Raw genomic sequence first — 11794 nt, 5'->3', positions numbered from 1 at the left:
CGCCATTAATCACTGGGACGAAAATAAACATAAGAGCAAGAGAAACAATTACTTGTGAAAAAATTTCCTGTGAATGATACATGTGGGCAACCTAGCCCTCACTTTACTCGTGAAATGTAGACTTAAGTTCACATTACAAATTGGTTGCTTGGAACACTCAAACACTTTTGGAAAACCAACAAAGTCTTGTTATTTATCGTCCCAGGTGAGGGGACAACCATTTATTTCATCCATAACAGTACTGGTTTTGTTGATATCAAGAACATTTCAGAGACTATTCCATCATTCTTTCTTGTGTACAGGACAAGACTAAATTAAAATATTTGGTATTTGGGCATTGGTTTTTCCCACCTTATTTTCTGAACCTTCTCCATGCTGTCTTGAGCCTTTATTGTTGTTTTTATTCAGGTTCTTTTTCCCCAAAGGGATCCAGACTCCAGAATCATTCCCTGCACTTCCCCTCATCAAAATGCTTATCCCCTTGGCACATTCCAGTCTCCATTAGGCCCTGGGAGCCATGCAAAGTGATTCTCAACTGATCACCTTTGTTAGAGTAGGAGACCAGGAGACAGGGCTGAGAGGAGAGCGGATGCAGGGGCTTGCAGAGTGGGCGCAGGCGTTAAAAATCTAACTAAGGGGGTTGATAACCACAGACAAGAACCAGCTTCAACCACTTGCCTGCTATCTAGGTCACCTTCTGTGAACTTTGGCTAGTTGCAATACCATTTTCATTGTGGTTTTAAAATTTCTCCACCCTTGAAATCACCATGACAGTTCCGAAACAACTACACAAAGTGTGAAAATGGGAGGGAACCCAATTCTGGGAATTACTACCCAAATTCTTAGTAAAAAACAACGCCTTGGTCTTGAATATTCCATCCTCAATGAGCAGGACTTCCTAAGACCAAAAAACTTTCTTTCACTCCAGCTGTTCTTTTCGAGCCTGTAGGCTCTTTCTCTCTTGACTTTCACTTTTGCTTTTAACAAAAGCTGTTTGCTTTCAGCTCATGTGGTGTGTCCTGAAATCCTTTTCTCCTACAATCACCAAGAACCTGGAAATACCTCCACTTGGAGGCCAGCGACACCTTCACACTAATAGTTCTCCACCATCCCAGAAATAGGCCCATTTTTTTAAAAAAAGAGGATGAATATTTTTCCTGAATGCATTTCTAAATTGCTGAAATATCAATCAGTGTGTCTCAAAGTAAAATGAGAAGGGAAGTTTTGGAGATCTGGTTTACCTATGCTGTTTCTGCCCATTTTAGTTTTATGCTTCCTTTACTTCTACAAAATTTCCAATCATTGCTACAATTCAGCAGCAGGAGGTGAAGAGATGGGAGCGACCCCCATGTACTAACCCAGCTTCCCCACCTGAAATGCTAATTGTTTAAGTTCCCCTTCAAATCCTTTCCACAGCCTCATTCGATAACCACCGTCAGAGTGAAGGAAACACAGGGAAAAACTAGCTTACTTAGTGATTCATTGGGACTGACTGGTCCTTATTTAATCACAGTTCTCAACTCAGACTTTATAATTTAAACTTCGCTAATAGTCTCCCTGATTTGCTACAGGCTGTCTTTGAACTAAGAGCAGTGCTTATCTTTGGAATTAAGCACGCACATTACCCCAGCTCTTCAATTCGGTGTGAGTCATTCAGTCCCCAAATCAAACGATGTGTCAGGAAGCAAATTGGTTTCTTTGGACCTCAGTCACTGATAATGATAAGCCAGACAATACCACTTAAACTTCTTTGGGATAATTCCCCAGTACCTGTGACAAGCTAATTTCCATAAATATCTTTGGGGCCTAGAAGTCCCCAAGTCACATTGGGTGTTACTATCAAAGGATGTATTTGACATTTAATACTCTTTCTGGAAATAAATATGTCCAGTCACCAAATCACATGCTTTTGGTGACTCTGCTACCAACTGTTCAGTAAGAAGAATACATCACATTTATCCATGATCTTTAACAGCGTCAGTACAGCAATTTTATATTAAAATTCAATTATAATTTGCCCCAATTACATTTTCATTTTGAAGATCTGCCTTAAACTCTTAGGCTGTGAATAATTTCCTCCAATTAAAAAGAAGTTGTATTTGCTTAAGTATTAATAGGAGAGTGAGTCATCAAATTTCTGGTACTGATAGATTTCTTACAGAAACGTAAGCAGCTTTTAGCTATTCAGACAGTTGAAATCAAATTTAGATGGAAAGAATGTACTTGTAGTTCTGAAACAGGGTTACAGTACCATACTGGTTTTTTTTGAAAATTCCTAATTCTAATGTTCATGAAATACAGACCCAATACGATCTGCAGTAGCAGGAATGATTTGAAATTATGTCACTTCTCATGATTCACTATCATGCTCATCCATATAAATAAGAATATGTTTGAACTTTCATTACTGCTTTGTCAACCTGACTGTAACATCTGTGTCTCAATTCTGCATCAGGATTAACTGAAAAACAGAAAAGCGCTATGCTAAACGCTGTTCTGTAAGATAACAAAACAACAAATCATTGTGTGTTGTGTGGGTGGGGGCGGGAGAAATTAGACACTCGTGCCTAATATGATGCCTTGTATAATGGTCAGACTTTGAACAATTATTAATCACGATGATGAAAAATCATCAAATCAGTTATCACACCATTTTAAAGCAGTGCCACAGTTATTAGCATTTAAATAGAATGGAATTGCAGTACATTGAGCTCCATAGAGACAGCGCCGGGGCAAGTGAGAGCCGGACGGGCACTGGGCGACTCTGTGCCTCGCTGAGGAAAAATAACTAAACATGGGCAAAGGAGATCCTAAGAAGCCGAGAGGCAAAATGTCATCATACGCATTCTTTGTGCAAACTTGCCGGGAGGAGCACAAGAAGAAGCACCCCGATGCTTCAGTCAACTTCTCAGAATTTTCTAAGAAGTGCTCAGAGAGGTGGAAGACCATGTCTGCTAAAGAGAAAGGAAAGTTTGAAGATATGGCAAAGGCGGACAAGGCCCGTTACGAAAGAGAAATGAAAACCTATATCCCTCCTAAAGGGGAAACAAAAAAGAAGTTCAAGGATCCCAATGCACCCAAGAGGCCTCCTTCGGCCTTTTTCTTGTTTTGTTGTGAGTATTGCCCTAAAATCAAAGGAGAACATCCTGGCCTATCCATTGGTGATGTTGCAAAGAAACTGGGAGAGATGTGGAATAACACTGCTGCAGATGACAAGCAGCCTTATGAAAAGAAGGCTGCAAAGCTGAAGGAAAAGTATGAAAAGGATATTGCTGCATACCGAGCTAAAGGAAAGCCTGATGCAGCAAAAAAGGGAGTTGTCAAGGCTGAAAAAAGCAAGAAAAAGAAGGAAGAGGAGGAAGATGAAGAAGATGAAGAGGATGAAGAGGAGGAGGAAGATGAAGAAGACGAAGATGAAGAAGAAGATGATGATGATGAATAAGTTGGTTCTAGCGCAGTTTTTTTTTCTTGTCTATAAAGCATTTAACCCCCCTGTACACAACTCACTCCTTTTAAAGAAAAAAATTGAAATGTAAGGCTGTGTAAGATTTGTTTTTAAACTGTACAGTGTCTTTTTTTGTATAGTTAACACACTACCGAATGTGTCTTTAGCTAGCCCTGTCCTGGTGGTATTTTCAATAGCCACTAACCTTGCCTGGTACAGTATGGGGGTTGTAAATTGGCATGGAAATTTAAAGCAGGTTCTTGTTGGTGCACAGCACAAATTAGTTATATATGGGGATGGTAGTTTTTTCATCTTCAGTTGTCTCTGATGCAGCTTATACGAAATAATTATTGTTCTGTTAACTGAATACCACTCTGTAATTGCAAAAAAAAAGTTGCAGCTGTTTTGTTGACATTCTGAATGCTTCTAAGTAAATACAATTTTTTTTATTAGTATTGTTGTCCTTTTCATAGGTCTGAAATTTTTCTTCTTGAGGGGAAGCTAGTCTTTTGCTTTTGCCCATTATGGATCACATGAGTTATTACAGTGTTTATCTTTTCATATAGTTAGCTGTTAAAAAGCTTTTGTCTACACACCCTGCATATCATGATGGGGGTAATAAAAGTTAAATTGAGACAGTTTTCATCTATAACTGAAACTCCAAAGTTGATAAATTTCACATAGCCCACTTATATTTACAAAGTGAAGAGTAACCAGTCTACTCACAGCATGGCATTATTAGAATCAAAACATGTTGAGAGTCTGTCCTTGAAGGACTAATAGAAAAGTATGTTCTAATCTTTACATGAGGACTCTATTCTTGAACTCCCATTACCATGTAATGGCAGTTATATTTTGCAGTTCCCACATTAAAGAAGACCTGAGAATGTATCCCCAAAAGCGTGAGCTTAAAATACAAGACTGCCATATTACGTTTTTTGTTGATGTTAGTCCCAGCAAAGACTAGGAAAGTGCTGGCCATAAATGTCTTTTCCCATTTATCTAAATATGGACTGCTCAGGAAACTTAAGGTTCTCCATTAAGAGTTTCTTTAATTAATTGGGCCAGCCTTTAAAATGATCCCACATTTTTAAAATAGGTTATATTTTCCTGTATGCCCCTTTATGAATCAAATTGATGAGGAAAGGTGAAACTTAAACTTTGCATCTCAATACAAATTATTCAATTTATTTGAATTTAATTTTTCTTTACAAAACCCAAACTGATACATTAAAGTTATGTTTATCTGTTTAACAGTTTAGGGAACAATTTGGCAATTTTGTGTTTTTTTGAGATTATCCTTCTCTTAAAAGTGCCAGTATTTTAAAATAGCGTTCTTGTAATTTTACACGCTTTTGTGATGGAGTGCTGTTTTGTTATATAATTTTGACTTGGATTCTTTCCATTTGCATTTGTTTATGTAATTTCAGGAGGAATACTGAACATCTGAGTTCTGGATGATACTAATAAACTAATAATTGCAGAGGTTTTAAAAAAATAAAAAAATAAAAAAAATAAATAAATAGAATGGAGAAAGTATTTAAGTTGTTCCTAAGGAGAAATGTACAGGAAGAAAAGTGTCACCCAGATGTAGCCTGAAGATTAAACACTGGCAAGTAACCTGTGAAATTAGTGAAACTCACAGAGACACTCAAATGAAATAAACCATAGGTTTTGTATATGCACATATTCAAAATGTCTCATCTTGAAAATTTTCTCCTACCTCTGACCTTTTTTCCCAGCAGAACAATGAAATTCCTCCTGTATGAATTTACAACTATACAAATAGCAAATTTGCAGCTGTTGAAATGGAGGGATGTCACTCTCAGGGAGGGTAAAGAGCCTCGTATATGATCTCATTTTTGCAGATTTGTTCTTCCTCAAATAATGTTCCTGATCCATCAAGATTGTCCAAGTATTTTTCCAGAGTGACACTTTCGAGGTGATGCCTTCTTAGAACTCTCCAACTTCCCATCTTCATATACGATGCTATGTCCATTGTCACCACTTGATAACAATCGCATCTCAATCATCTCAATTGCTGGGAAGAGTCAGCTCTACATTATAGACTCATCGTTCATGAACTCCAGTGAAGCCCTGGAATCTCCAGTAGAGTTTCCCCACAATTTCACATTTCAATCAAATCAATTGTGTGGAAAATCAGCCAGTCTGGCAACATTGCTAAAGGGTGTGCTTCATGCTCCATGCGCTTTTTTTAAAAAAATAAACTTTTCATTTTTTAATATTTTAGATTTACAGAAAAATTATGAAAATAATATATAGTTCCCATGTACCCCACACTCAGTTTCCCTTATTATCAATGTTCTTTTAGTTCTTATTAATATATTTATGTCATTAATCCATTCTGGGTTAATTTCTATGTAGAGAGTAAGGGAGGGGGTCCAACTTCATTCTTTTTCATGTGGATGTTCAGTCGTTTCAACACCATTTGTTGAAGAGACTATGAGACTATTCTTTCCCCATTACATAATCCTGGCGCCCTTGTTGAAAATCAGTTGTCCATAGATGTTCAGGTTTATTTCTAGACTCTTAATTAGTAATCAAAACTGTGGTACTGGCAGAAAATATATACCTCCTTTTGCCAGTATTACAGTTTTTATTACTGTAGCTTTGAAGTAAATATTGAATTTGAGAAGTTTTAGTCCTCCAACTTTGTTTGTTTTTTTTTTTTTTTCCCAATATTATTGTGGCTATTTGAGACCCCTTGCAATTCGATGTGAATTTAGGATTATCTCTTCCATTTCTGCAAAAATGGTTGTTGTAATTTTTCTAATGATTATGTTGAATCTGTAGATCCCAATGTTGCTAAGACTGCTATATTAACAATATTGTTTATGGACATGTGATGTCTTTGCATTTATTTATGTTTTGTTATTTTTGTCATTGTTTTGTAATTTTCAGTGTATGAGTCTTTCACTTCCTTGGTTAGATTTACTCTTTGGTATTTTATTCTTTTGGATGCCTTTTTTTTTTAACTTCCTGGATGCTATCGTAAATAGAATTATTTTCTTAATTTAAAAAAGTTTAACTCATCCATTTTTCTTTCATAGTTTTGATGGTGTCTCTAAAATCTCATTACCAAATCCAAGGTCACATTGATTTTTCTATTTTTTTTCCTAGAAGTTTTAGAGTTTTCCATTTTATTAATACATATAGGTCTGTAATCCATTTTGAGTTCACTTTTATGTAACTTCTGTGTCTAGGTTCATTTTTTACACATGAATGTCCATTGCAGAAAAGATTATCCTTCTGTGGAAAAAACTAACCTTTTCCTATTGAATTGCATATGGATGTCCAATTGTTTCAGGACCATATCTTGAAAAGACTATCCCTTCTACATTGAATTTCTTTTGTATCTTTGTTAAAAAGTTGATCCTCTTCATAACTGGTGCTGGGAAAAGTAGATATCCACATGCAAAACAATGAAGTTGGACCTTTATCATGTATTATTTATGAAAATTAACTCACAATGGATCAAAGGCCTAAATGTAAGAGCTGAAATCATAAAACTCGTAGAAGCAAACATAGGGTAAAAGCTTCATAACATTAGATTTAATGACAATTTCTTGAATATTACAACAAAAGCACAGGAAACAGAAGAAAAAATAGATACATTGGATTTCATCAAAACTTTAAAATTTTATGCATTAAAGGACACTATTAAAAAAGTGAAAAAACAAACCCCAGAATGGGAGAATATTTTTGCAAATTGTTCAACTGATAAGGGACTTTTATGTAGAATATATAAAGAACTACAACTCAACAACAACAACAACAAAAAATCTCAAATAGCTCAATTTATAAATGGACGGAGGACCTGAACAGACATTTCTCCAAAGAAGATATACAAATGAGCTCTTAGAAAATGCTCAACATCACTAATAATTAGAGAAATGGAAATCAAACCACAATGACATACCACTTTACACCCATTAGTATGGCTATTATATATTTTTTAAAAAGGAAACAACAAGTGCTGGCAAAGATTTGAAAAACTGGAGCTCTTGAGCATTGCTGGTGGGAATGTAAAATAGTGCACCTGCTGTGGAACACAGTTTGACAGTTCCCCTGTCATTTTCTCCTACACTCCCCTCATCTCCTCCTCCCTTAGGAAGAAGGGTACATAAGCATCTAGATGTCATTGGATTATTGGAAATCATGCTCCTACGACTCTCTTGTGCTCTGCACATTAAAAGAAGTTTGTGTGCCCTTTTCTCCTATTAATCTGCCTTTTGTCAGTTCATTTTCACCGAGACTTCAGAGGGCAAAAGGGACACTTTCCCTCTTCCCCCTGGAAGCAGAACATCAGCATCAAAGAAGCCAAAGAAGCTAGGAAACAAAACATAAGCAAAGTGCTGAAAAAGAAAGAGAAAAAGAAAGAAAGGAAGGAAGGAAGGAAGGGAGGGAGGGAGGAAGGAAGGAAGGAAAGAAAGAAGGAAGGAAGAGGGAGAGGGACAGAGACAGAAACAGACGGGGGTGGTGGGAGGAAGGTTGGACTTTTTCCTGGCTCATGGCTGGAACCCTTTCTCTGCCTGATCCAATGGGGAATTCTTTGTTTAAAAAAATGTTCCCTTTGTTTAAAATAGTGGATTTTGGGGGGTTCAAGTATTAGGTATTCAGGATAACTGCTTGTGTTCTTAGCAAACCCATGAAGAGGACAACTCAACCCATGTACTCTGGAAGGGCAAGAACAGGTCAGGTGCTAATATAATTACTTAGTTTTGTGGAAGGAAAAAGAAGCAAAGCCCGCGTCTTGAGTAGAACTCCATCTAGTGGCCATGAGTGGGTACACTCACATGTTGAAAGCCATCACTTAGCAATGAAAGGCATTAATACAAACCTGTGTGATAAGAAGTAATGAACAGAGAGGCCTTGGCAATTTCATCTCACCTCACTCTTGGTTCATTTTCCTGGACGTATTTTTACAACTGCAGATGCACATTTTATCTTTCAAAATTTAGAATGTGTTTTTCAAAAATGCCAAATTTAGAAATTGTATTAATGTTACTACTCAGATTCTGTTGCCTGATGCTCTAAAGGAAGCCAATACACTGAGTCAGCAGGTGTCGCAACAGAGAAAGTTTAATATGACAGGGCTCTTCAATTATAAAATGTTCATGAAAGACCTTTCCCACTTGAATCCAAACCGAAGTCCATTGCCTCTTTTGTGAAAGCATTCAGGAAAAGATAAATTATCAGTTCAGATAATAATATAAAAGAAACATGTTTCATGTTTCTTACCTTATAATAATTTAGGCTAGTAATTATTTTTAAGTTAGTATAAATACTAATAAGGAGTGCACCACTTTTAAAAAACACTTTATAGTTTGTCGTTATTAATTGAAATTGAAAATTCTATTAGTATTTTTTTTCCCCTTCTGAAAAACCTGGCATGTTACCTGCCAGCCCGTGCACAAATTGCACAGGGAGTTGGCTGGGTCATCCCTGTGGAGCTAGGCTAGGCTTTGAGGTGCATTACAAGGATCCCAGCTGTTATTGTCTTCCTCCTGAGTTATATTTGAAATGAATTTTTGTGCACTTTAGCTATAGTATTGGTTCTATGGTAAATGTATGTATCTCATCTCTACTGTTCCCTTTGCTTGTGCTAGAACTCTGAGCTGGACCACAATCTTCTTTTTCCCTTCAGTCTCTTCCTTTGCCTAAAAGACGTAGTCAGGCACTTTTTAAATATATATTAGAAAATTACAAATCTGTTTTGTATTTTATACTGTTTGTATACATATAATTAAAACTGGAGTCTTGAGTACATTTATCCATCAAAAGTTAATAGAATATATATGTGTGGGTCTATTTCTGGACTCTCTCTATGAAAACACCACCTTGTCTTGATTACTTTGGCTTAATTTTAAGTCTTGAAATTTGGTACTGAGTCTTTTGAACTTGTTCTTCTATTTAAAGATTGCTTTAGCAATTCTAGGCTCTTTGCATTTCTGTATAAATTTTAGGAACAGCTTGTTAATTTCTATGTAAATAAAAGTCTTCTGGGAATTTTCTGGGAATGCACTGAAGCTATAGATCAATTCGGGAAGAATTCATAATTTAGGAATATTTAGTTTTCTAATTCGTGCATATGGCTCTCCATTTATTTAGGTCCTCTTTGATTTCTCTGAGGACTTTTTATAGTTGTGAGTATAAAGATCTTTCAAGACTTTAAAAAAAAGTTTCTAAGTATTTTATATACTTGCCTCTGTTGCAAATGGAATAATTTTAGATTTTATTTTTGAGTTGTCTGCTGCTAGTATATAGAAAAACAATAGCTTTTTTTGTATTTTGACCATGTCGTCTGTGACCTTGCTAAATTCTCTTACTAATTCTGGGAAGTTATTTATAAATATCTTAGGGTTTTCTACATAAGCATCACATCATCTGCAAAGAAATTCGGTTTTCCTTCTTTCTTTCCAAACTAACTTCCCTCCCTTCCTTTTTTCTCTTTTTAAGTTATTTATTTATTTAAGTTTGCCTTATTTTCGTAGCTCTGACCCCCAGTGCAATGGTGAATAGAAGTGGTGAGAGCAGACATTCATGCTTTTTTCCCAAACTTAGGAGGTCAGGGTTCACTATTTCATCACGTTAGCAGTGGGTGGTTTTTGTAGAGGCCCATTATGAGTTGAGGAAGTTTGCTCCTATTCTTAGTTTGCTATGAGTTTTTATCATGAATAATATTGAATTTAGTCAAAATTTTTTGTGCCTATGTTGGGAAATAATCGTGTGCTGTTTTTCCTTTATTATTCTGTCAATGTGGTGAACTATTTGAGTGATTTTTTACTGTTCAGTCAGCTTTGCATTTCTAAAATTCTACTTGGTTATGATGTAATATCCTTTTTATATACTCTGGATTTGATTTTCCCATATTAAGAACTTTTGCATCTTTGTTCATGAGAAATATTTTCTGAAATTTTCTTTTCTAGTTGATCAGGTTTTGGTATCAGGATAATGCTGGTCTCATAAATTGAGTTGGGAAGTGTTCCCTCTTCTATTTTATGAGAGTTTTTGTATGATCGATTTTTTTTTTTCATTTAAGTGTTTGATAGAATTCACCATATGAAAACATCTAGGGCATTTCAATTGATGAATTTATTGGCATATATTTGTCCATAATTTTTAAAATAATCCTTATAATGTCTGTAGGATCTGTACTGATATTCCTTCTTTCATTCTATTTTTTTTCTTTTTTGGAGACAGAGTCTCTCTCTGTTGCCCAGGCTAGAGTCCCGTGGCATCAGCCTAGCTCACAGCAACCTCAAACTCCTGGGCTCAAGCGATCCCTCTGCCTCAGCCTCCCGAGTAGCTGGGACTACAGGCATGCGCCACCATGCCCGGCTAATTTTTTCTATATATATTTTTAGTTGTCCATATAATTTCTTTCCATTCTTAGTAGAGACGGGGTCTCCCTCTTGCTCAGGCTGGTCTCGAACTCCTGAGCTCAAACAATCTGCCCGCCTCGGCCTCCCAGAGTGCTAGGATTGCAGGCGTGAGCCACCACGCCTGGACCCCTCTTTCATTCTTAATCGTAGATATTTTGTATGTGTGTGAATGGCTTTGCAAGAGGCTTGTCAACTCAATTATTCTTTTCAAAGGAATAATGTTTGGCCCTATTAAATTTTTTTGTTTCCTATTTTTTTTATAGATTTCTGTCTTTATCTCTGTTATTTTCTTTCTACTACTTAATTTGGCTTAATTTTTTTGTGCATCTTAAGATGCAAAATAACTGAAATATAAAGTTTTTTTCTTTTCTAATGTACACATTTAAAGCTATCAGTTATTCTCTACTAGTCCTCTAGGACTGGAGAGGCTGGGAGCCACAGAGGTTGAGCAGCAACTTGCCCCACACAGGGACAGAGCAAGTGGGACGGGCTCCAGAGTAAACTGCGGTGCAGGGACTACGGCACATATGGAGAACAGGCGAGGTCACAGCATTCAGTACATCTGTGTTTTTAATTCTTTTTTTACAAGATACCTGGAGTTCTTGTGTATACATAAACAAAATGAGGCCTGGTTATATTAAATAGCTCAGTCTCTTTTTACTCTGATAGCTTTTTTATCTTTATTCTCCCTGCATGTAGCACAATTACTAACTTTGTAACCATTCACTATTTTTGCTGAGTCAAAATACAGTCATCCCTTCAGTGTCCATGGGGGATTGCTTCTAGAACCTCCCATGGATAACACAATCCACAGATGCTCAAGTCCTTTATATGCAAATACTACAGCATTTTACAATATGAAAATGCTATGCCGTTTTATAATGGTGTAGTATTTGCATATAGCTTACACGCATTCACCCATGTACTTTAAATCATCCCTGGG

At 36.4% G+C, this 11794-nt stretch overlaps 1 protein-coding gene across 1 annotated transcript; it reads left to right on the top strand.

The window, feature by feature from the left end:
- The first annotated feature begins 2698 nt into the window (after window positions 1–2698).
- Window positions 2699–3897, top strand: LOC123626205 (high mobility group protein B1-like). Its single transcript, XM_045535103.1, has one exon. The coding sequence runs from the start codon at window positions 2795–2797 to the stop codon at window positions 3440–3442; it is 648 nt and encodes a 215-aa protein (XP_045391059.1). The 5' UTR covers window positions 2699–2794; the 3' UTR covers window positions 3443–3897.
- Window positions 3898–11794: the final 7897 nt, after the last annotated feature.

This window comes from Lemur catta, chromosome 1, assembly GCF_020740605.2.
Source record: "Lemur catta isolate mLemCat1 chromosome 1, mLemCat1.pri, whole genome shotgun sequence".
Taxonomy (NCBI): Eukaryota; Metazoa; Chordata; class Mammalia; order Primates; family Lemuridae; genus Lemur; species Lemur catta.
This window is presented reverse-complemented; position numbering and strand designations above follow the sequence as displayed.

Bases quoted from the DNA above. Each gene is read 5' to 3' on its own strand.
- LOC123626205 (XM_045535103.1), top strand. From the start codon at position 2,795: ATGGGCAAAGGAGATCCTAAGAAGCCGAGAGGCAAAATGTCATCATAC.